Raw genomic sequence first — 27,047 nt, 5'->3', positions numbered from 1 at the left:
AAGAAGACTACTGGTGCGATGTACTTTCAAAAATAACACTTGGGACTGGTTTATAGTAGTAAGACAAGGTCTGCTTACTTTCAACACATTTTTCGATATCTTCCTTGAAAGGAGAATGAAAGATGCTCTCTAGGGCTATGAAGGTACTGTAAGCAATGGAGAATGAAGAATTACTAAATTGTGCTTCGCGGGCGACATAGATAGTCCAGCAAGGTCAGAAAAAGAATTAGATGACTTGGTGATGCGCATAGACAAGATTTCCACATCATATAGTACGTTAATTAATGCCGAAAAAACTATAATTATAATTAACGTCCAACCAAGCTTTAAAAGGCATCCTAGATTTCACAATAACCGTATCAGAAACGAAGAGATTAGAGACACGATTAGACCCCACGATGACCTTTTAACTACTTTCAAAAAACGCAAACTCTATGGCCATATTACGGGATCTTTGAGTCTCGCATAGACTTTCCTTCAGGGAGCAATACCTGGAAAAAGAAGAAGAAACTGATGGAAAGACATTAAAGAATGGACGGGCTTTCCATTGAGAGAGATCCTGTCTAAGGCACAAGAGAGAGGAATGGAAAAGGACGGTCAACAGATCTTGTGAGGTACCCAACAAAATATAAAGGTAATTAAAAATAATAAAAATTTCGTTGAGTCATAGTACTGATAACATAAACCTCCTTGAGTGATAGCTCATAAACAAAGGTTTATCTAACTGAATTTTTTTTTTAAAAATTTAAGCTTTAGATTTTAATTTTAGAAATGAACATAAATAAGTCTTGATCTAACCCTTTTCAGAGATGAACATTTTCATTGTTTTGATTTCTGAGTTTTAAAGGTAATTTTTCCTTTTGAAACTTTAATACAAGTAAAGCTACCGTTTAGACCAAAAAAAAATATATAGGCCAGATGATGTAAAGTTAGTTTCTATGTATGTCAGTTAACCAGTTCACAAGGTCTTGACTTTCTCAAACTTATACCTGTAAAGGTCAAGGATGTCCTAAAAATCCTGAAACTCAAGATCCCAGTCTTCAACGACATTTGAATACGGTAGCAAAGTCATACCCTTCAGTCACAACTTTTTTTTTTTGAAACCTTTTTTTTTTCTTAGAAATTAACTAAATATTTTTTTGTCAGATTTATCTTTAAATCGTCCTAACCTAAAAGGCTTTCAGCCAATCTAATCGTGAGTGTAGAGTGATGGCCATACTTGATTCGTTATTTATTATCCAATGAAAATCTAGCAACAAGAAAAACTTTGACACCTTTACGAAAACTTAGCCTATAAAACATCGCGAACTTCTCGCTTTGGAAAGTACACTTCTTCAACTTACAAGTATTGCTCAAATTATAACCAGGGTAAATATGTAAATTATATATAAATATATTACATGATAGACATATAGATAGCTACATTGATTGGCAATTAGATAAAAATAATAATAATACTTATTAACCGATATAAATTTTAAATAGATAGATAGATAGATAGACGTAATATGGATCGTTCTGTCTCCAAAGACAATGGATGCGCCCAGATGAGCCATTGGCTTTAGTTTCGTTTTGAGATTGGGCAGAATCTGAAGCGACTGATCAAGCCAATTTTTGAGCGGCATAGTTAGTGCATGTATATGCATCTGTCCTAGGGCTAGCTGACAGGGCAGTTTTCTATTTATTTCTCTTGGCTAAGGCAGCTTCACTTCTTTTGCTCTCGGCGAGGATCGTACCAGCATGCACAGTCTGTCTTGTGTTGGCCATCTCCTCCCACATTCTTTCGTTGATGTCTGTGGTTCTCAGGTCTCGCTTGCAGACATCTCTATAGGTTAGTCTTGGGCGGCCCTTGGTCTGACTCCCTCTGCAAGCTCAGCTTAAGGGATTTCTTTAGGGATTCTTCCATCTGGCATGCAATTGATAAGTCCGAGGCAGTGTAGTCTTCTCTGTGTTAGAGGAGCTTAGATGCTGCGCATATTGGCCCATTTAAAAACGTGATGGTTGGAGGCATTATGCCTTTAGGATATGCACATCATGCGTCGAAGGCGATGTAAGTAAAAGCTATTTAATCTATGTTCTTTGTACATGTATGTTGACCAGCTCTCATTACAGTAAAGAAGAGTGCTCACAACAAAGGCATTGTAGACTAGAATTTTGGTTGCGGTAATCAGTTTATCATTTTCCCAGACGTGCTTGGAGAGTTTTGTCATTGCTGCAGAAGCCTTTTCTATTCTTTTTGTCAGCTTTGTGTCAAAAGCTAGGTTGCTGGCAATCGTTGATCCCAAGTAGTTGAATTCTTGCACCACCTTAATGGTGTGATTTCCAATATGCATCGTGACTTCTTTTGCCAGTTTTCGGTCTTAAAGAAACTTATTGCAAGGGTAATCTCTTGGTAAGAAGCTGCCAAAAGCAGCACTACGCAAAACAGCAGGTTTTCTGTCCAGGGCTTTTGCAAGAGAGGATTTGAACCTCTCAAATCCTCTCTCCAGTAGAGTTCAATGATGATGACTACTTTTTCAAACTAGATATTTCTGTGCTAAAATACAACAATAAGCTTGCCTATCGAGAAAGGGAATTCACCATTCCTTCCTCATTTTTTATCTGTGGTTCCTTTTTTCATCACATTTGCTTGTCTTATCAATGGTTTAAAATACTGAGGACTTTTTGGCAGCCTTTTAAAAATTTTAGCAAAATATTTCTTCAACAAGGCTGCGCTTTTTTTTTTAGAAAATGGTTACCCTATTATGTGAGAATGATGGGCTGCTGTTTTCGTACGCCCAGCATTTTCGAGATTTCTTAGAGACTCTAGACCTTAGACCTTCCTCAGATCCAACCCTACACAGCTGTAGGTCCGACGTTCTCATTTTTCATTATTAATATAAGTTTGACTAATAGGCATAATCTGTTGTATTTCTGCCCCATAATTGTATTTCTTGGGTTCTTTTGGAATATTTTGTGTGCCTTTTTTTGAGCTGTAACAAGCTTGCTGATTTCAGATGTCCAAAAGTTCGTTCTTGAACTTTTTACAAGATAAATTCGTGGAGAAAACCTTTTAGCATGGTAGATATCATTTCAATTGTCTCTTTGACATTTAAAGCCAGTTCTGTTTTATGGATTATAAATACAAATGCATTTGAAGCGTCTATTGTTTTTCTAAAGTTTCAACAATAAATATATATTTCCTCCACTGACCTAAGTCTGTGGGTACTTTCTTGGTTACCAAATTTAACTAGGCCTTTGCAGTCCCCAAATGAATAGCAGAAATAACCGGGTATTGAGACACTTCTTTTTTTACCAATCAGGCATTCTTGTAGTAAGGCAACATCCACACACTCTTTGTGGAGCAGGTTAGTTATTTCAAGTGTCTTTGGAATAAGTTCTCGGACGTTACATTGAAGGACTTTGAAAGTTTTAGCATCAGATTTGAAAATTTGGGGATCATGTTGCTTTATTCTTCCAGATAAATTAGCCTGAGGGGCACTTACTTTCCCAGTGTGAGACGTTGGATACGTTTCTGGTGCTGGCGTTGTTTTTTATTATGTGTTAATTTTGGGGAAAAGGGTGTTATCTGGTTTTTCTTTGGGAAGAACAATAGCAGCTCTACCTTTTTTTTTCTTAATACAACGTAACGCTAATATTAGATCTTTGAAAATTATATTATAAGTAAAGTTTCTATTTACACTTGTTTCAGACTTCATTTAACAAGAGAAAATGAGTTCTGTGAGTATTTTTGTGAATTGAATTCTTTTATAAATTTAACAATTTAATAACTTTGTCAATGAAGTTTTCATACATTGCTTTTGATGTAATCTAAGAGTAGAGTGAAAACTTACACTAAAACCATTAACACCATTTACTGTTGTGTCGGAGGTGTAAAACAGAAATGCATTTTATTTTGAAAAAAACGTGTTGAACGTCAATTCTATACAAGAAAATGTCCAATATTTATATTTAACGTGTGGAGCTTGTTCTAGATCAGTGTTTCTCAAACTTGTACCTGTAGCATCCCCAAATAAAACCAAGCTACATCGACATCCCCTTTAGCCTGCTTGGGACCTGAAGGAGAGTATAATAAGAAAAAAAAACGTAAAGATTTACTAGTACTGTACACTTTTCCGTTTTTTTTATTTTACATCGATATTTGAACTCTGTTTAGAATCCAAATTTACACGAAGAATTGTAATAAAACTAGTCTTTTTTTCGGAAGTATTTGGGTTATGCTTATGCACTGAAAATATATATGTAAAGACGTAAATTTTTTACTTCAATCTCTAAAAATTGAAGTTACCAAAAAAAAAAAAAAGATTTTTGACACATTCCTCTATAGTTGTATTTCTAGACATGGCATTACCAACTACAGCGAAATGAGACTCAATGAGGTCATGAATCTAGTAAATTTAACACTAATTTTAATGCCCGTTTGCAATAAAAGGCACATAAATGCATAAGAGAAAAATTACAAGTAACAAAGATACATTTATTTTTTTAATTTCATTAGGCATAACAAACGAGGTCATATCAAACTCGGTTTTAATATCATATTATCTAAAAATGACAGATTTTCTTTAAATAGAAAGAAAGAGTATATTTTGCTTTTAAGTTTTAATTGCAATGTATCTAAATGTATTCACCAGCTACCTTTGCCATATAAACAAAACATCACCCCTGGCACACGTTTCAATAGTCTTAAAATTGAAGGGACACCAAAGGACAAGGCTGAGTTGTGAGTACATCATTGTTATTGTTAAACTCCTTGTCGCAGCCTGTAGTAAAAGGATTCTATTAGTCAATCCATGTCTGATCATGCACAAAAGTTATTGTCATCGAACCACGATGATATATATATATATAATATATATATATATATATATATATATATATATATTATATATATATATATATATATATATATATATATATATATATATATATATATATATATATATATATATATATATATATATATATTCATCTCGTAACTTCATAGAATCTAGAACCTTCTTATTGGGTAGTAAATAAAAAGTAAAAATTCCCTGTCAGACTTTGTGGACGATAGGGCAGATGATGGCCAACCATTAACTAGGGTGTCATGTGGCCAGCACAACGACCAACTGCCTTTACTTTATCCAACTAATGTCAGGTACCTACTAGAATTGGGTAGACTCAGAGGTGCCATAAGATCCCGAAATTAAAAATCCCAGTCTTTACTAGGATTCGAATCCGAGACACTCGGTTCCAAAGCCAAGCACTTTACTGCTCAGCCACCGCCCCTCTTCTGGTGGGTAGAAAATTCTGGATACGGATTCCTAAAAAAAAGTCTATAAAGATTTTTTTGAGGGGATTAGACAGTTGCTGTATATTGTTGAAAAAAAGAATTACTAGCTTGTTGGCAACCCTTTAAGACCGTTAAAATGTTTCAAAATAAAAAAAGAAAACAATTTAAATTTGGCAAGAATAGTAGAAGTAGAAAAGTATCGGGTATTTAAAAATAATAATAATAATAATAATGTTATTTATAAATTGCTGTTAAAAAACAAAATGTAGGCTCAAGGCATTGTAATAACATAACAAACACAAACACGATGGATCAGATGACAAACTAATCTAAAAAAGTTTTAAACAGATAGGTCTTAATGTTCATCTTAAAAGTGGTGTAGCATGTTGTCTGTCTGAGGTCAATGAGGAGTGAGTTCCAAACTTTTGGTCCGTGCACTGAAAAAGCCCACAGACCGTAGCTTTTGAGGAAGAAAGGTGGCACTTCTAAAAACGTTGAGTCCATTGAGCGCAGGGCTCTCTGGGAGACATTTGGAGTAATCTGTTCGCTAAGGTACAAGCGCATCTCATTGTTATATATACACTGATGACAAAGTGTGTCGAGCATGTAATCGATTCTCGCTTTCGCGGGAAGCCAATGAAGCGTGCGCAAGAGCGTAGTAGCAGAATCTTGTTTGGTTTTTCTAAGAACTATTCATGCGGAGTTGTTCCGAATACGTTGCAGCTTGGCTATTTTGTCATCAGGTGTACCTGCTAGCAAGGCGTTGCAGAAGAAAATGTGGGAGAGTACCAGTGCCAAAGCTAGCGTTTTTGTTGACTCCGTTGTGAAATATGGTCGGATCTGGCCTAATCTGCGCAGCTGCAAATAAAGACCCTTGCAGAGCTGACTCCAAGATTCCGCACTACATGGACATAAGGCAGTTCGTGATCAAAAGAGAATCTGTGCTTTCAACTTTTGAGATGTTGTTCCGAGTGCCAATCTTAATTATTTCTGTCTTGTCTTCGTTCATCTTAAGCTTATTCTTAACCATCCAATGGCTCAACCTTGCAACGGTACCACCGATTTTCTCTGCCAGATGCGAAACCTCTGAGGGTACTGAGGAATCGTGTAGCTGTGAGTCATCGGTAAAGAAATGGTATATGATGCCGGTTGGCCATAGGACACCGCTGAGTGAATATGTATACATAGTGAACAGTACTGGGCCTAGAACTGATCCTTGGGGTACTGCGTACTTCAAGAGTAAGCTTGTTGATTCTGTCCCGCTAACAGCAACACTTTGGGTGCGTTCAGTCAGGTAGGATTTAAGCCACTTTAGGACTATTCCTGCTAAACCAAAAGTGGCAGAGAATCTGGCCATCATTATTTCATGGCCTGGCGTATCCAAGGCTGCGGACAAGTCCAGCATGTAAAGAATTGATAAGTGGCCTATGTCAGAATTGTGAAGTAAGTCGTTTAGTACTCTGACCACTGCTACAGCACTTCCTATATGCAGATTGAAATTCTTCCAAGAGACTGTATTGTTCAAGATTTGAATGAATTTGCGCCAACACGATGCGCTCCAGAAGCTTTGACAGGAAGGGAAGATTTGATACCGGGCGATAGTTTTTTTAGGCATTCCGGGTCAAGACTGTATTTCTTTAATAAGGGCCTGACAAGTGCATGCTTAAAGTGCTGTGGTACAATGCCTGAAGTCAGTGAAGAGTTTACAATGTTAGTAATTGTGGGTATAAGCTCATCTAAACATTCAAGGAGCAAGGAAGTTGGAATGGGATCAAGGTCACATGACTTATTTGGCATCTTTAAAATAGTACAGATACACCCTGAAACTTACAAAAAGGAGAATTTTGAAAGATTGGAGAGTGATCAAGCTGTGATGAGAGGGATGGCATGTCATTTCTGATCTGCTCAATCTTGCCAATGAAGAATCTATTGAAGGAATCTGGGAGTTCAGATACTGGGATAGATGACGGGAAACGTTATTTGTTTGATCCCCCTAGCATTTCAGCGGTGATCCTGTAGAATCAGAAGTTTCTATTTTTGTCTCTAATCATACGGTTAACCTTGCTTTTTTTCTAGGATGTATATTTCCACATGGAGGCATTATTCAAATAAGATTTTAATAAATTTATATTCAGGAACATTTTGTGCATGTCTTCTAAGCCTAGATCTAAAGGGCTGTCATTGGAATATTATAAAGTTTAGTAATTAGATCTATACATTCACTTAAACAGGATTCTTTCTCGGCGGAAGAGGGTGGAAGAGATGGGGTGGGACAAAAAAAGTGTCATTTATTCAAACATGATCTCATCCTATCCTATGCTATGGGGTCTTATTTAACAAATCCGTTCCATTTGCATCCAATACGATTATAATCTAATTCGGTCTGATCAGATTAGATAAAGATAATATCTGAATCGATACGATCAGGTCTAAATAATAAGTCAGATCCAATTTTATTTGACCAGATCCGATTCATAAGTTTCAATCCGATCCTACTTGGATCCTGTCCGATCCTACTCAAAATAGATTAGATTCACTTACATCAAATCAAATAAGATCCAGTTAGAAGAAGAATCAGATTTGGAAATTTGGGGATCATGTTGCTTTTTCCTTCCAGATAAATTAGCCTGATGTACACTTACTTTTCCAGTATGAGATGTTGAATAAATATCTGGTGCTGGCGTTATCAAGTCTGATTCGATATGGATCCTATCCGATTTAATTTGATTAGATCAGCTTCAATAAGATTACTGATCAGATTTAGATCGGACATAATCATATCCAATGTTGATCTGATTCAATTTAATAAGATCTGATCCAATCCCATATGTTCGAAACCAATCTGATTTGATTCGGATTCGATCTTTTTTGTTTCTTTCAGATGCTTTTAACCAAAACGATATGTATTTTCTAATTCGAAAATTACGAATCAGTGCAGTATTACACGAGACCACGCATAGACATTTGTGACCTGTATAATTTTCCATTACTAATGCCGAAAAAGCTGTTGTCTGCTGGGGGTCTATTTGCATTTTCTGTCTTCTGCGCCTGTCTTCTAAGGAATTATCTTTGTCACACCCTTTGTCATCAAATGTGTGTCCCGCAGTCTTCGTGAGATCTCTTATCTTTATTTAAAAATAATTATTTTAAACAATATGACAAGCTATAGAGACAAAAGGGCATGGCACATATCCCGTGTGGGGACAAACGTATGCCAAAGACAGTTTATTTTGGTGAGCTTAAAGTTGGTCGACATAACAGAGGCGCCCCACAGAAATGCTCGAAAGACCATCTTAGGCGCCAACTTGCCTTAGCTGACATAGAAGAGAGCACAAGGCAGCATGCGGCCTCAGAACGAGACAGCTGGAGGTCACTCACAAAGGCCGCAGGATACACATTTGAGACCAAAAGACTAAAAGCTATTGAAAACCTGATTAAAATTTAATTGCCCTTCCGAAACATCGCATTAGTTTTACGTTTCTATAATAGATTGTTCCGGATGTTTATATATTTATAGTGAGAGAAAATAAGAATTTCAGATTAATCAAATGCCGTTAATTAAATTTGTGGGATGATCTGTTATGAAAATTAGATGTACCATAGCCTTATGGAGATTTTTTCAAACCATACTTTGGTGTTCGGAAGTTGATTTCCTTAAAAATCGGAGCATAATATTAACGATAATTAGATTTCCTAACGTTTTAGCTCGAAAGTAAAATGTAGTGTAAGAGAGAAGTGCGATTTTACATAAATAGAGTTAAACTATTTTTCTAAAAAAATCCGGAACAACCAATTTTCGTAAATGAGAAAAATTATTGTTTTATTTATTAGAAGAGGGATTTCAAACATTTATTAGCGTTATTAGATTTTTCATATAAAATTCGGATCATTTTGTAAGAAAATTAAGGTAATGTAGGTCGATTTCTTTTTCGAAACCAAATCCGGAACATTCTTTACAGATTAAACAACTTTTATTATGTTTCGGCAAGAAAATTAACTGTAAAATAATCGTTTGTAGTAAATTACTTTCTTATTTTAAAAACCCTGAATAACCTATTGTCGATATTTTTGAAAAAAATAAAATAATTTGACATAAATTCGTTTTAAGTTAAACATTCGGAACAATTGATATTGAAAAATAAACTATAGTGACGTAGTGTCAAAGAATATAAGTGTAATATTAATCAATTATGCGATTTCAAAACACTCATTTGACATAATTTATTTTTCATAAAACAATATCCGGAACAACTTTATAGTTAATGAAATAAAAATCAGTATAGATATTTTTATTTAGCATTTATATGCTATTTACATTAAAAAACCGGAACAATATATAAAAGATCATGTGTTTCTTGCAACGTTTAAGCATGGAAATAAAATCTAATATAAGTTGGAAGAGGAAACAAATATTCATTGGAATTGATTTGTTTTTTTTACAAAACATCCGGAACAATCTATTATAGATACTTAAAACAATTGCAATATTTCTGAATGAAAAATTAAAGGTTAAATCAGATTTACAATAGCCTCTAGTCTTATTTGTTAATCTAATCGTGACGGACAGACCGACTAACAGACCAAACGCACAAAAATAATTTTCTTTTATTCGGATTGGGGCACTAAACAAAAAATAAATAAAATGTGATTTTTTAAAAAAGTTTAAGGAATTGGTTTAGCACAGTTGCACGTTGCGACGTTACGCTACTGCACGAAAGTCGCTGAGTAAAAAGTCCTTTTTAAAAAATGTGCGTGATATTTACATACAAAGTGCATTATTAGCCTTTATTAACAAAAAGAAATGTTTTCTTTTAATTTTAGCAGCTAGTTGACCAGAAAAAACATCTTTAACTATTATTTTTATTTGTTGTAAACATTTCCTGTACATTTTATAAATATATTTGACTTAGTGATACTGAAAATACACAAAGACGGTCTAACTTTGTTAGCATATTGTGACATTGCCTCCCTTATATTTACGTAACTGTTTTAGAATTGGTGTATTTTTATGAAAAAATCGCTTGCATAATTAATTTTATAAATTAAACGGTTTGCTTTTAGAAAACCAAAAGTAGCCGTTGCACCTAAACTTTTCAAGCCGCATTGCATGGTGAAATAATATTTTTTATATCTCTTCTAGATTTCGAGATCTGAGTGTGACAGATGGACAGGCGGACAGACGGACATTTTGCACAAACCTAATAGCGGCTTTTTCCCCTTACGGGGGCCGCTAAAAATACTGTTGTAACCCTGCCTTGCACCAGTGCTTGAGGTGCGCACTAGCGGACTAGTGAACGTAAACAGGAAGAGACTAGAACGGAGATAATAACATTGCATCAGGGATTGTGAAGAGTCTGAATGTTTGGAAACTAAGAAGCCAGCTTTTGGTGCTGCCTGAAGGTTGTAGAAGGGACCTGGAGCGAAGCGGGGAAGGCTGTCGTTGGTCCACATTCGGGTTGCTGTCTAAAGGACTGGTAAATTAGTAGAAAGACTCTGAGGAAGCTGAAGGATGCTATGTGTTTGTCCTAGTGAATAAACACCTGTATTTATTTCCTGTTACACTGTGTTGAGTTGCATGCCTATTCGTTGAGTGCCTAACCTAGAGTTACAACAATTGGTGTCAGAAGTGGGATTTAGGCAGCTCAACGAAAGGAAACAATGACAACGCTGAGGAAGCTAGATGAACTAAGCTGTAAACAGTTAAAAGAGGAGCTCCGAGCCAGGGAGCTGAGGATCTTCTGTGCCAAAGAAAAAATGAGAGAACACCTTCGACAAGCCTTGCTGGACGAAGATGAAGATCCGGACTCGTATCTGTTCGAAGTACAACCAGATATCAGAGAGCTCATGAATACCGTGACAGATCAGATGAACTCGTTCCAGGTACAGCTAAAAGAGGTCAACGAGCAGATCTGTACCATGATTAAACAGATAGGTATCAGTACCTCGCTGAACAAGACTGATGATACGTTTGATACCGTGATGAGCAAGACCGACGATCAGATGGCTACCATGTCGACAGGTATAAACAATCCGTTACTCAACGGAGACGCCGTTGATGGTGGCGCTGTCTATGACTGTAATAGTGAGCCGTGCAAGCTTGGCTCCTACGACAAGAATCCTAACATTTGTTGTGAAAGTACTGAGCACAGATCTGATCATGCTATCGTGATTCCTGCCTACACTCAGACGTTGAAAAATAACTGTGATGACGGGACCTCCTCAAAGGGAGAATTCGAGCACCGGAAGACCTGCCAACTAAGTATTTGTCCTGATACCAGTATCAGCAAGAGAAGCGCTGATGGTGGTACAGCAGATGGACACATAGGACGTTGTAAACGTGCCCCACAGATATGTCTTTCAGACAGGCTTAAAGATTATACCGTGTTTGACAACCTGGCCTCCTGGGGGCCCACGGCACATCGAGAAAGCCTGCTGGAGCAACGTGTAAGACAAATGGTCTTGATGACCTACGCTATGACATCCACTGCATCGCTTCTTGCCATGAGTCTGCCGTCGGTGGTAACTAAGAGAAAGGCCAGACAACGGAAACGACTTCCCCTTAACCAAAGGCAGGTCAATTGGAGCAGAAGGAGAAAGCGGCACCTGCAGAGAGCAGTGTGGATTGCTTTGTGGGGAGCACGATCAATGCAATCTGTGACTCCCACTGACCGACCTCCACCTGCACTGGCCAACCGTGAACATGTTTCTTTTCGGGACGAAAAGACTAAGGTGGGGGTAGTGTTGTAACCCTGCCTTGCACCAGTGCTTGAGGTGCGCACTAGCGGACTAGTGAACGTAAACAGGAAGAGACTAGAACGGAGATAATAACATTGCATCAGGGATTGTGAAGAGTCTGAATGTTTGGAAACTAAGAAGCCAGCTTTTGGTGCTGCCTGAAGGTTGTAGAAGGGACCTGGAGCGAAGCGGGGAAGGCTGTCGTTGGTCCACATTCGGGTTGCTGTCTAAAGGACTGGTAAATTAGTAGAAAGACTCTGAGGAAGCTGAAGGATGCTATGTGTTTGTCCTAGTGAATAAACACCTGTATTTATTTCCTGTTACACTGTGTTGAGTTGCATGCCTATTCGTTGAGTGCCTAACCTAGAGTTACAACAATACTAATATAAATTAGTTTCACTAGAATCATTTTTATTCCATTATGTATGCTTTTAGCAACGCCTTTCTTACCAAATGATTCCATTTAGTGTGCTCAATTAGTGAGATTACAGTACTACAACCTTTGCAGTGAACCAACATTTTAAATATTACGTCCTAGACAACGCTCGGCATTCATTTTATATTAATATAATTATTTGGTTAATTTCGAAATCTTATACACGTTGCTTTTATACCTGGTAGTTGTCACAAACCACCTATATATAGGCATTGCTCTGTGTGATGGTGAAGGCGATTGTCTAGAGGATTGGATCACTGGCGAGCAACTCCAAGTTCTAGTTTAGTCTTTGACGATAGGAACATTTTAATCTCTAACCATGGAGAAAAAAACACATTTTACTATGACTCAACTCAGATATATAGCAGATTATCAAATATAAATAATAGACTTCGTGGGGATCATCAGATCGCTTTAACAATGTGTTCGTCGAATGATGTACTTGAATATTTTAGGGGATTTTTCGTTTTAACATTTTGTGACTATATAAATAACGAGTCTTTATTGAATAAAGAATTTCCTTAACATGATGGAAATGTTATGTAATTAAAACTCATAGCTGAAAGTACAAATGTTAAAAAGTTTATAAATGTTTTAGCGAACGACGTAATTGATATTACACACGCTGATCAGATTTAAAAGTGATAATATTTTAAGGAAGACAAAAGAAAAAGCTGATGAGGTCAACTAACTTGCTTTATATGTCTAGAAAAGGGCGAGCTTGAGTTTATATGTGGAGTTCAGGGATATGAAAAGCAGCTTCAATGTCTGGAATCATGGAGGAGTACAAGAAGTTATTAAGAATCATCAGAAAAGCAATTCAATTCCCTTAATCTATGTGTTCGACATTCTTTATCAGAAAATGCTTTTTGCTTAGCTTTGGTGCGATTGAAGTACTTTTTTCATTCTGAAATTAAAGCCACTAGAAAGATCTTTTATTTTACCCATCTTTATTTTTTTTTCTGGGGAAGATGCACTAGAAGGCCAAGGATACACCAAGACTAGGCCTATCTTTACAATATTGACAAAGTGGTTACTAATTAAACATTAGCGCAAAGTGTTATATACAAGGCTATTCAAAACAAGATTACAAAGAGAGTTTGTGTTACACAAACTCAGAGGCGGCCCCCGTCGAAGTCGGATCCCTGTCGGATCTGCATATTCGCAAATAATATTCAAGAGGTGATTTAATTTTCATGTAAAATGTTTTACACGTTTCAGATGTTCCTTCAGAGTTGAAGATAATTACTTCCTAGTCCAAACCCCCCGCAGGACGACGGGGGATGGGAGCGGGCAGGGTTTGAACCCTGGGCCATCCATAAATCTGAACGACAGTCCAGCGCGCAAACCGCACGACCAGGCAGCCATCCGATGGTCAAAAGTAATAATGTTTCAAAGATTCATTTGCCGTAAATTTAAATTTAAATTTAATAAAAAAATAGTAGATTAGTTTTAGTATATTAAAACATTACAATATTGATCAAAACGTTTGGAAATGAAAATCTACACTTTTTTTTTACACTTTAAGTTTAGAAATTGAAATTCTACATCTTAATCTAGTCTATTTTAGTCTAAACTAGATCTAGAAATTCTAGATCTAGACTCTAAAATAATTTTAATTAGAATATAAATCCAGATCTAGATATACTGTAATAAAAATCTAGATCTAGTTTAAAAAATCTAGATTAGATCTAAATCAAGATATCATTCCTTTTTTAAACGCGAGTCACATAACGAGGCTTAATAAACATTACTATACCGAGTTCTTTTTTCATTTCATTTAAAGAATTCATTCCATATGACGTCAAAGGAAAAAAAAACACTACGTCACACGGCCTAGCTAGAATAAAAATCGCCTTCATCATTAAGAGCCTTTTATCGAGTGTTCATAGACATTGGTGCACCGAGTGCGTTCTTTTAGCATTTCATTTAAAGAATTCATTCCATATGACGTCAAAGGAAAAAAAAACACTACGTCACACGGCCTAGCTAGACTAAAAATCACCTTTATCAACACGAGCCATTTCTCGAGTGTTCATAGACATTGGTGCACCGAGTGCGTTCTTTTAGCATTTCATTTAAAGAATTCATTCCATGTGACGTCAAAGGAAAAAAAAAAACACTACGTCACACGGCTTAGTTAGACTAAAATATGTTTTCATTAATACAAGCAATTTTTTCGAGGGTTAATAGACATTGGTGCACCGAGTGCGTTCTTTTAACATTACATTTAAAGAGTCCATTCATATGACGTCAAAGAAAAAAAATTCCATTACCTCACAATAGGCTAGTACCGGTACCATAAAAAAAATGTCTTTATTTACACGAGATATTTAACGAGGGTTCATAGACATTGGTGCACTGAGTTCTAATAGATATTATTTAAAAAGGATCAAAGCCACAATGTTTTTGCGTTTTGTCTGTCAGTCGGTCTGTCCGTTATCTTGATAGAAAAAAAACAACTAAAAGTTATTAAAAATTGATTAACCTTTATTTTACGTTTCAAAACATCGCAATAATTTTTAGGTATGAACACAATTGAAAAGTTTATATAATAGATTGTTCCGGATGTTTGTATAAATAGTAAAAGAAAAAGAGAATTTCAGATAAATGTAATACCGTTAATTAAATTTTTTGGATGGTCTCGTATAAAAATTAGATGTACTACAGCCACGTGGAGAGATTTTCATACCTTACTTTGATGTTTGGATTCTGTTTTCCTTAAAAATCGGAACATAATATTAACGATAATTAGATTTTTTAATGTTTTAGGTAGAAAGTTAAATGTACTGTAAGAGAGTAGTGAGTTAAAATATTTTTCATAAAAATCCGTAAAAACATTATTTCGTAAATGAGAAGATTATTTGTTTATTAATTAGAAGAGGGAGTTCAAACAATTATTTGGCGTTAGTAGATTTTTAAATAAATTCGGAAATTTCTGGCGACGATTTGTAAGAAACAAAATCCGGAACTTTCTTTATCGATTACAAAACTTCTATGTTATGTTTTACAAGAAAATTAAATGTCTAAAAAGTAATTTTCAGTAATCAATTCTAGTAAATTACTTTTTTTAAAAGCCTTATGCGATTTCAAACAATCATTAGGCATAATTCATGTTTTATAAAACAATATCCGGAACATTTTTAGACTTAATGAAATATAAGTCAGTATAGAGATTATGATTTAGCATTAATATGCTATTTACATAAAAAACGGAACAACATATTATTGATAATGTGTTTTTGCAACGTTTAAGCATGGAAATTGAATGTAATATAAGTTAGAAGAGCAAACAAACATTTGTTGGCGTTGATTAGTTTTGCACAAAAAAATCCGGAACAATTAATTTTAGATACTTAAAACTATTGAGATGTTATGGGAGGAACATTAAAGGGTAAATCAGATTTTCAATAGCTTTTAGAGTTCTAGTTTTTTAAATCTAATCGTGACGGACAGACCGACCAACAGACAAAATGCACAAAAATAAGCTTCTTTTATTCGGATGGGGGCACTAAACAAAAAATAAATAAAATCTGATTTTTAAAAAAAGTTTAAGGAATTGGTTTAGAACCTGATCATGTTGCGACGTTACGCTACTGCACGAAAATCGCTGCATAAAAAGTCCATTTAAAAAAATGTGCGTGATATTTACATACAAAGTGCATTATTAGCCTTTATAAACAAACAGAAATGTTTTCTTTTAATTTTAGCAGCTAGTTGACCAGAAAAAACGTCTTTAACTATTATTTATATTTGTTGTAAACATTTCCTGTACATTTTTAAAATATATTTGACTTAGTGATACTAAAAATACACAAAAATTGTCCATCTTTGTTAGCATATTGTAACATTGCCTCCCTTACATTTACGTAATTGTTTTAGAATTGGTGTATTTTTATGAAAAAATCACTTGCATAATTAATTTTATAAATTAAACGGTTTGCTTTTAGAAAACCAAAAGTAGCCGTTGCACCTAAACTTTTCAAGCCGGATTTAATGATGAAATAATATTTTTCATATCTCTTCTAGTTTACGAGATCTGAGTGTGACAGACGGACAGACGGACAGACGGACAGACGGACAGACGGACAGACGGACAGACGGACAGACGGACAGACGGACATTTTGCACAAACCTAATAGCGGCTTTTTCCCCTTACGGGGGCCGCTAAAAATAGCATTGTGATTTAGAATAAAGAAAAATAAAAGAAAATGTCAGGCGAGCAATCAAATGATGCTGGACTCACTATTTAAGAAGAGAAAAATAGGTTCATTCTTAAGCGCATTGATCGTTTTTTAACACTGAGATTTAAATCGCACAGGAAGAAATCATCGATGTAACAGAAACATTTGGAGCAATCCAACCAGAAATTCTTTAGTTCAACAACCGACGAAGATTTGTAGATGTCAGTTTCAAAGTATTGGCGTATATGACTGATTTCACAAAAGACGACATTCAAACAGAAATACCTTGACTGAGAAGAGATCTAAAGGCAGTAAAAGTTATTCTCCGGGAAAAAAATGACATTGCACCTTTCATATGGCACTAAGACTTTCAAGAATATTTAATTCAACCGTTTTTTACCATCTGCGTATGTTAGTCTTCATGTGAAAAAGGATTTTTAAAATTAAAATTAAGAACTATTTGAGAAAAAAGAATAGACGACACGGGCAATATATTCAAATGAAATTGTTAAAGACTTATTTTGATTACGTTATTGATAAGTTCTCAAGTTTTAAATCCCCCCCCCCCAAAAAAAAAGTGTAATTAACTTATGGTTGCATTGTTGCAAAAATGAACTATAGATTAATGGCAATTTCTTTGATTCCGTTATTAAATATGAGTGCAGTGTTTCACATGATTGTTGTATAAACAACTGAATTTTAAAATTTAATAGACACTCTTTTTATAGCTGTTCAAAAATCAAATAACGTAGGTATTACAGCTAGACAAACAAACGAAAAAAAAAAGACATTTTCTTAAGGGGGGGGGGGGCGAGGGGGGACACCCTGATCTGACCGCAATGAGTGACACCCACACTAGTGACGCCGCTGCATGATATTTTAGACCTTTCAAAGTTCTGATGCAACGGCTACTTTTTCTTTTCTGAAAGCGAAAAATTTAATTTAAAAAACCAACTATGCAAGCAGTTTTTTCATAAAAATACACTTTTTTTCAGCTATTCACTATTGAAAGTAAAAAACACTGGATACTATTTAGTAAGGGGAATAATTACATACCATATTTTCATCACATTTATGCAAACTGTTTTAAATTCTTTGTATTTTTTTATTTGTATAACTGAATTCAGTAATTTCTGTCATACCAACTAATACATTTGCATTTACTTATTTTTTTATGAGAAATATTTTTACTTAGTATGTATTTTATTGGAATGTAATTTTAAAAAACAATCAATAACTAATGTTTCATATTATGTTTGTTCTCACAATGATTAAAGCGGATTCCTTCAAAGTTACCGATAATTTCCTTCCTAGTCCAAACCTTCTGCAGGATGACGGGGGATGGGAGCGGCCCGGGTTTGAACCCGGGACCATCGCTTAGTCCGAACGATAGTCCAGCGCGCAAATCGCACGATCGCAGCCATATACATGTGAACTCCATCACAGCCACGCAATGCCGATACATTTCGAAGGACATTTGAAGGACACGGTCAGCCTTTTCTGGTGATGCTCCTTAAGGGCAGGTTTTGCTCATCCCGACTTAAAGCTTCCGAAACATATTTTGTCTCATTCTGCTGTGTCTGGTTCTGAGTCGAAAATTATGAGTTGGTCATGTCGAGACAGCTTTGCAATTCTCATTGATTCTACACTTTATTATTTTTATTATTTCTTCTGGGTAGAGAGGGATTTTCATTTGTTTGTTCGTTCTTCCATCTTTGGCCAGTATGTCTGCTCTTTCATTGCCTTACTAATTCAATGTGTGCTGGAATCCATCGAGGAACAGTTTCTTTGATGCTGATTTAATGTTTACAAGAGCTGTCCTGAATTGCTTTATATAGGAAGTATCCGAGTTTTTCATCCTTTGAAGGACTGTTTTGACATCGGTTAGTAAAACAGTTTGGCTGTTTGGTGTACATGAGTAATCTATTAGTGTAGTAGCTGCTTGTTCAAGTGCTTGCCTTTCGGCTGAGAGATCGCCAGTTGCAATAGACTTTTCCAGTCTTTCTCATTCAATTAGTATGCCAGCTCCTCCATTTGTGTTGGATTTTTGAGAGGATCCATCTATATCAACTCTGAACCATTGGTTGTTGGAATTTTTAGAAAAAAAAAAAAAAAAACAAATTCCTTGAATTCTGTTTAGTTGTAATTTTTATTTTATTGGGATGCTTTCGATGCTGTCTCTTATAGGAGGGAGGGAACTCTGGTGCCAGGAAGGAAAAGTATTTTGCTGCTTCATTGACTCAAAAGTTATTTTTCCTAAATGGTATTTCTTATTAACGTTCTTTGATTCCTGAATAAAATGATTTATTATTCGCTGGTTTTGGGTGCCAGTCTTGTGGATTTTGGATTTGAGTGAATTGGGACATATTTTTTTTCATCCAAAGAAACCAGGGCAGCGATTTCTTCCATAGCTCTAATTGGTGTTGTTTTTATAGGTCCTGTCATAATTCTCAGGCTTATATTTTGTAACTTGTCTATTTTCTGCAAGTTGGTTTTGGCAGCTGAGCACCAACCTGTGTAACCGTAGTCTAGAGTGGGTCGGGTGTAGTGGTGTAGGTCTTTTTTAGAATCTTCTGACTAGCTTCCCTGTCGCTGCCAGCAATTTTTTTCTTTACACTGTATTTTTTCAATTTGTTAGTCTCTTGTCATATTGGACTCCAAGATATATAAGACTGTCATTTTTTTTCTAAATCTTCCTTATTTAGTGTTAATTTTATTGTTAGCCATTTTGTTGATATTGTTATAAACCTGGTGGTGGCACAGATGGGGGTAGTGGTGTGAGTGTAGTCAGCCGACGCAAATCGCCCCAGGCCAGCGCTAGACGAGCGGTCAACCGTGACGAGTTACGACGGTCACCCAAGTCGAGTGTCAACAGGACGGTTCGGGAAGGATTGCCGTCGTAAACACAGCTCAGGAGCGTTCTAGAAGGCCATTAAGGACCCTATATAAGAGCGGAGATGTCGCAGTCAAGACGGTGAAGAAAAGGGGCTCAATACAGCGAGGTTCGGAAAAGGGGTTCACGACAGAAGGTTCACTACTGCACAGTTCAACGGTGTAATTCTGTACGGAGCATTACGACGGTTCAATGCAGAGTACTGTCAAGTACAGTTGAGACGACTGGCGTCTTGATCTTGGTCTGAGATCGAGTCCGACACAACGAGCCTAGTGTGTGAAGTCAGTCCTGAACTGTTGAACCCAGTGCAAGCCCGGAACGAGATGGAGAGGCCAGTGCAAGAGTTGATACGGCGGTACGGTGTTATTGGAGAGATATTTGTACAGTCTTGTGTTACGTGCTGCCAATTGTACAGTATTGGCTGTTATTTATTCAACTAGTAAAGTGTTACGTTACTTTGGAGCCCTGAGTTGTCAAGTACTTTAAGTTGGTGGTGTATGGTGCAGTTTGCAGAGAGCCTGGATAGGGAGATTCGTAACAATATTGATGAGCTGGTGTATGTTGTCTTTTTAGTGTTGATGTTCATGCCCCAGTCTTTAGACCACTCACTGGCGACAGCATTTTGTAACCGAAATTTTGATGTTGCTGATTAAGACAAGGTCATCTGCATACACGCTGCTTTAAATTTGTGTTAGTAGGTTTGGGTTTTGATCATTAAATTAGGAAGAAGGTTGGGGACAGAATTCCTCCTTGGAAAAAGCCATTCTTATGCCCACAGTGTGATGTTTTTGCCCTTGCACGCAAACCAAAGCTTTTCGATTGTTCATATTGTTATAAACCTGGTGGTGGCACAAATGGGGGTAGTGGTGTGTGTGTAGTCAGCCGACGCTAATCGCCCCAGGCCAGCGCTAGACGAGCGGTCAACCGTGACGAGTTACGACTGTCAGCCGAGACGAGTGTCAACACGGCGGTTCGGGAAGGATCGACGTCGTGAACAGAGCTCAGGAGCGTCACGAAAGTTGTAGTCATCTGACCACCTAGAAACGTCGAGCGGCGTTCTGTCCGGTTCGAGAAGGCCAGTAGAGACCCTATATAAAGAGCGGAGCTCAATACAGCAAGGTTCAGTCGATTTGGTCCTCTGTAGATCTACCTTTTCTAAAGCCAGCTTGGGCTTCTGTAAGTAGATTGCTTGACTCAAGTGAGTCTGTAATTTTCTTGTCTGAAAAGTACCCTATATCTGGCGTGCTCAACAAAATTTGAGTCTATTATTTCAAATGTTTTAAAATCATATTTTATTTTCATCCACCACAATTTTTTACATTGCCTTCTTTAATTATTTCCCCTTTCATTGTTTTGGTTAAAGAACATAAGTTTCATCTTCAAAAAATAAAATGAAAACAATAAATATAACGTAGTTTTATTGTAAAAAGTTCCAAATTGAATAAATGAAATAGTTAATAAATTAAATAGTTAACTAGAATCTCAGATAAAATGTTTTGTCTAGGTCTTCTTGAAATAGTTAATTACCACAATCTTGGTGAACTTACATTACAATCTTAAATATTCACGTAATATAAGTAAAGTTGAGAACAGCATTCATAAATACTAGGCTTACAATTTTAAATCCTTGTGAATTTCAGTTTCTACGTTCACTTCAATTGGAGGGGCACTGACGGTGACAACGATGACATTGCCGCAAGCTTTGAATTCTGTTTCAATCACAGAGGCTATAGGAATCAGATTGTTTGTTACACCAGAAATAACAACCCTTACGTGCAACCACAAAATGTTGTAGTATTTTCTGATAACTTTCCCTTCAGAGCTACGAATGCCTTTGCAATGGAGATTAACACAAAGAATTGCAGAAACGCACTAAAGGTAAATGTATTGACCTGGATGTCATAGAATCATTTACATTTTAAAGTTTTATCCTATTTTATGATTAAAGAGTACATCTAAGTATTAAAAAAATCCAGGCAATTTATGTATAGATTATTTTAAATAATTTGTTAAATTTTATTTTAAGTTGTATAATGTCTCAATTTTTAGCGGCCTCCGAAAGTGGAATAGACGCTATTAGTTTTGTGTGGTCTGTTCGCCGTCCATCCGTCCTGTTTAGATCTCGTAAACTAGAAAAATTATTGAAAATCCGACATCATAATATTTTACACAATTCAAAGTTCTGATGCAACGGCTACTTTTTTCTTTTCTGAAAAAAAAAATAATAATTTTAAAATCAACTTTGTCATAAGTTTTTTCATGAAAATAAACCACTTTTACAGGTATTTACTTTTACTAGTAAAAACACGGGAGACTATTTAGTAAGAGAGAAAAGGATTTAACATATTTTTAACACATTTATGCACACGGTTTTAGACTTATGATTTTTTTAAAAATTGTATTACAAAGTTCAGTGATGTCAATCCTATCAGAGAACAACTGTCGCGAGAAAGACAAGGGAAAATGTGTTTTTTTTTTAGATAAAGAAACTATTTAGTATGCATACAAGTAGACTTTAATTTAAAACAATATATAAGCAGTTTTTATATAGAAGTGAACCAAGGTACACTATCGCTACTGCCCTATCACTACACGAAAGTAGAGTGTTCTTAGGGAGATATACAGACATTAAGGCTTTGAAAGAGATCGGCTATTTACAAAACAATTACATCAGTTAGGCCAGTTTTTTTTTTTTAACTTCACTTTAACTTCACATATCTCTTAGTCTGTTTGACCATTGGGGCACCACACAAGATCAGTCTACCGTCTTTCTCCATTCCTCTCTGTACTTTGCATTGATAGAATTTAATTTACTGACAGGCCCGTCCATTCTTTGATGTTCTCTTAATTAATTCATAGTTTAATTATAGCTTTTATATAGCCCTACTTTCATGCTTATTGCATGCTCTGATTGCAATCTCATTTGTGGAGGGGGTATCTGGGAGAAGGTTTTCCGTGCTGCCTATAAGCGCTCAGTAAACACAACTCTGCCCGTGTCGGACCTCTAGCCCCCTTCATAGGCGGCAAAGACAAGCCAAGCGTACTTAGCCTTTTGACCACGCTTCCCATCCTCCTCCTTAGCTTCTTTCTGGTACTGTTTCCATAAGAATGGTCTTTCCGAGCCATGAGGACCTTGTGAATTTGCCATAGAGTTTGAGTTTACTTTTTTTGACAGTGGTTAGCAGGGTCCAAATGCTGTATTAATCCTGTTTCTAATCTCTTCATTCGTGATGCGTTCTTTGTAAGTGACACCTAGGATTTAACTATATCATCGTAACTATTAGCTCATCGAATAAATATGAATATTACCAATGTAATAATAATAACATTAACAAATTTCCGTATCCTGTAGTATCAAGTCGTTAGTCGAACTAACAATGCCATAGCACGTCATTGTTGGCTAGGTCTTTCGATCTCAGAAGACAATGGATGTGCCCAGATGAGTCACTGGCTCTGGTTTCGTCTTGACACGGGGGATATTATGGAGTGACTGATCGGATTCAAACTTTTCTGTACAAACCTCATAATACATTTGGCAGACGTTTCAATTGAGTTTGACACCTGATCAGAATTTCTTTTGATCTCACTAATTAATATTTCCATTTTGTATATCAGTTTATCTTAAAAATTACAGACGTTCTTTCTGAACAGAAAATAATTACGTCAATTAAATTATTAGAGACTTGAACTTTGCTAACAAATGGATTTTCCTGGTTGATTCAGGCTACCCGTTTTATGCACTAATAACACTAAGGAATAAGGAGAACTTGTAGCAATCGTCCTGGCATTTGGAATACTAAACAAATAATAAACATAGTAATTAATAACCAATAATTAATTAATTAATTTATTGTTCGTTCTTGTTTGGTCAGGTAAAAGAAATAGATGTTAAAAGTTTCAACTTGACTCGAGATTGGGTGTGCGAAAATTAACGTGTGCAAACTTTTTCTAAGACAGACATATTTACTTGATATAAGTTCTGTATAAAGTATTCAAAATGTATTTGTATTACATAATGAATTGTTTTCTGTCATACGCACTTTAATTTAGAATAAAGAGTTTACTTTTGTTTTAAAAGGAAAGAAAATCTATATAGTGTGGACATTAGTTAAATCCTACACTCTTTAATGAGCTATTCTTGTATGTATGAATTAATTTATGACTTGACATTGTTTGAGACAAATATTTATGAATAGCACTGTAATACTTTAATGTGAATACCATTCATGGTGGCCTCAGAAATGAGAAAAGCCGCTATTAAGTTTTTGTGGTCTGTAACGGAAAGACGTTTGCGCCACTTCTTGGACTTAAGGGGGCTAAACCTCACTACAAACAGAGATGCTCTAGCAAATGCCGGTATGGAAAGTATAGAGACACTGCTTATAATTTGACAGTTACACTAATAAGGGCACGTATCCAGCACGTTTGGCAAAGGCTGTTATTTTTGCTGAGCTGAAAAGTGGTTGGCGTAACAGACGTTCCATTTAAAATGTTTCGAGACGTTATCTGAGAACTACTCCCTTAAAGCACGTGAAAGAAATCGGGCAGTGAGTATTTTTGGTCACCTGATCCCCATGTCTCTCTCTCTCTCCCCCTCTCTCTCTCTCTTCTCTTTGCCCCCTTCGTCCCTCGTGCAGAACGCGACATTAATAAAGGATGAAAACCGACTGTGTCATCTTCCTCTAAGGATTGTCGACACCGTGTTTCATAACGCTTTCTGAACCGTACGAAGAAAACACCTATTCGGCAGAGGCCTATCCGGAACTGGGCTATGTCAACCAGTTCTCATGCTTAAGTTGTCACCACGCATCCTTTCGGTCTGGTATATTCATCTTTCTCCATGATTTACTTCCCAGTGTCCGAATCATTTCAGACATCGTACGAAAGAGCCAACAATTTGTTTTCAGCTAGGAATTACATACTATCGTACATATACGGTGCATTACTTATGAGTACCATACGGACTTGTGTAGTCACAAAAAAAGTTGGGGCGCTCGTAGACAACCAGACCACAGTGTATACAACTGTCTAAAACTATGTCCACCACGCAAATGAAGACGTTCCACGATAGCAAGAAACTATTCAAGCTTACCGAGCCATTCACTCTGCTCTTTTAAAGCACTTTGATCGTTGAAAACGACTACGTCCACCGCTAGCTAAGTTCCATCACGGATCCTCTCTTTCAAATATACCAACGCTTTAAAAATCGCTTCAAAATCAACGCTTCTAGACTGCTCCTAACAGAGCATCATATCGTCACTTTCAAGATTGCCAGGATTGGCTGGATTGGATCACTTTTTTTCTGTTTACCCCCGGGCTGAGTAGGCGCTTTCGTATCACTTAGTTTTGGGGAAAAACCCGGAAAGACCCGGACGGGGATAAAGCAGCTCGCTCCACCGGTAGAATTATCTCTCTGACCAGCTACACATGGGTAAAGTTTGTCCGGTTTTTAGACGTCTCATACCCTTCAATTTGTCGACAAAACTTTTGAGAGGGCAATTTTCACCAACCGCCTATACCTCTCGTGAGATGACAGCTCAATCTCTGTGCAATAACAAAGGAGATTCGCCATGATCTAGCTGGTGTCAATCGGTGTCGTCCTAAACGTTCAGCAGATCAATGTGGATGCTAGAAAAGTTTGTTATGCATAGAACTGAACAAGTCTTTCTTCATAAACTGGGCAAGGTTTAGATATTGTTCCTTAGAACCTTCAAAACCAATTACGTCAGCGTGGTGGCTTTCGTGATATGCAGGTGTCCCTAGACAAATTGGCATCGAGACCTTTCAACTTTTATGACTCGCTTTTTCCTCTAGCGGGCCAACCTCATAACAAATTTGTACATTAGTCACTGGCTTTAAAACGTACTACCAAAAACCAGTTCCTTTTAGGACATCCCTAGCCAGGGGCGTAGCTAGGGATTGGGGGGCCCGTAGGGATTGACCTTTTTGGGGGGCCCTTGCATTGTGAAATTCGACATCATTATATGAGATAATGTACTTAATAACTTTTATGAGGTATAAATCGCGGTTTTCGAGACCAGTTTAGGCACTAATTCACTTTATCTGACATAGAAGAGAGTTTGATAAGTCAAAGAGGTTGATTTGGTACACTTTGATATTGACAATATCTTTACATTTATTTCTTTTATAATCCTCTACACACCTCCAAAATAAAGGTATTATAAATAATGCTCAATGTTTTTCTCCAGGCTTTTTATTTTCATTATTTAGGTGAAACATCCTTTTAAACCATACGTAAACATACGTAAGCCATAAATGAACCAAAAAATCTGTTTTGCTAAGATAATAATTTCATTGAATTTCAATAGACCATTGACATAGGATTAGTCCAGATGTGCTAAAATTATTTTTTTTTCATGCTAAATTATTAGATTGTACATCTAAACTTTAAAATTAATTGTACATAAATATTTAGACTTTATTGCTCCGAATTGGAACATTAAGGCAATGATTTCAAGTCGAGCAGGAAAAAGTGCTGTATTTAACTTGTCTAAGCGTTCTTATATTTTTACTAAAATCTAATATAAATTACATCTAGATTTTAGATCTAGATGTAGATCTAGACTAGATCTTACGAGTTCTAAATTAGAAGTCTAGTTGTAAACATCGATATAAGGACGTACCCCAAAAAATAATTTATTTTAAAACACCAGAAGGCCTTATGAGTAGTATCGTTGGTACAAAGACAGGGGCGTAGCTAGAAAATTTCCATCGTTTGGGAGCCCTTGAGGCTTGACGTCTTTGGGGGCCCCTGCATTTTGCGTAATATTTAATTTTTAATGTAAAAAACACTCATTGGGGTGGGGGGCCCGAAGGGATTTTCGAATTCTCCCCCCTCCTCTTCCCACCTGACGAGCTGACGATGTCAAAATCACGAGATGAATTCTGTCTTTTTTTTTTTACTCTTTGTTTGGACCACTCGTGGGCCCGATTCTTAGTTTGTTTCCACACAAACTTTTTTTGTAACTTTGTTTTATTCTTTTCCTCCATCCAGCGTACACACCACAATATAAAACATCCTCTATATCAACATTGTTTAGTTCTTGAGAAAAAAGCAAATCGCAAACAAAAAAATTTAAAAAGTTGAGCGTTAAAAACATGAAAGACTCTATCAGCACTTATGTATCATTGTTGACATTATGTATTTCGTACATTGAAATTACATACGTTTTATGTAAAATATTTTCAAAATATCTTTATTTACATTTCAGGTGTTCGTAAATGATGCCAAGATCTTGCAGTACGATATTCCAGTTGACATTTCTTCTTTTGCTTCCGTTTGGGTTGGTGGTGACCTTGAGACTCTTTCTAAGTGCGAAGTCAAATAAATTAAACGTACTTTTCTCTATGGCAATTGAACAGATTGCTACTGAATGAGTTGGATATCCCTCTCTATATATATCTATCTATATATCTATATCTATATACATATATTTTACACGATAAATTTACGTTAAAGTAATTGTTTAAGTTTCTGTAATAAATTTGTAATAACAATTATAT

At 36.2% G+C, this 27,047-nt stretch overlaps 1 protein-coding gene across 1 annotated transcript; it reads left to right on the top strand.

Annotated features, from left to right (window-relative positions):
- Nucleotides 1-1,224: 1,224 nt before the first annotated feature.
- Nucleotides 1,225-27,047, top strand: LOC129926179 (uncharacterized). Its single transcript, XM_056028550.1, has 5 exons — nucleotides 1,225-1,368; nucleotides 3,692-3,720; nucleotides 4,635-4,723; nucleotides 21,164-21,401; nucleotides 26,756-27,047. The coding sequence occupies exons 2-5, from the start codon at nucleotides 3,712-3,714 to the stop codon at nucleotides 26,870-26,872; spliced, it is 453 nt and encodes a 150-aa protein (XP_055884525.1). The 5' UTR covers nucleotides 1,225-1,368; nucleotides 3,692-3,711; the 3' UTR covers nucleotides 26,873-27,047.

This window comes from Biomphalaria glabrata, chromosome 5 (assembly GCF_947242115.1).
Source record: "Biomphalaria glabrata chromosome 5, xgBioGlab47.1, whole genome shotgun sequence".
Taxonomy (NCBI): domain Eukaryota; kingdom Metazoa; phylum Mollusca; class Gastropoda; family Planorbidae; genus Biomphalaria; species Biomphalaria glabrata.
Note: the sequence above shows the minus strand (reverse complement) of the source record. Positions and strands in the feature narration are given on the sequence as shown.

Bases quoted from the DNA above. Each gene is read 5' to 3' on its own strand.
- LOC129926179 (XM_056028550.1), top strand. The intron at 4,724-21,163 runs GTGAGTACATCA...TGTGAATTTCAG, and splicing joins CCAAAGGACAAGGCTGAGTT to TTTCTACGTTCACTTCAATT. The intron at 21,402-26,755 runs GTAAATGTATTG...TTTACATTTCAG, and splicing joins ATTGCAGAAACGCACTAAAG to GTGTTCGTAAATGATGCCAA.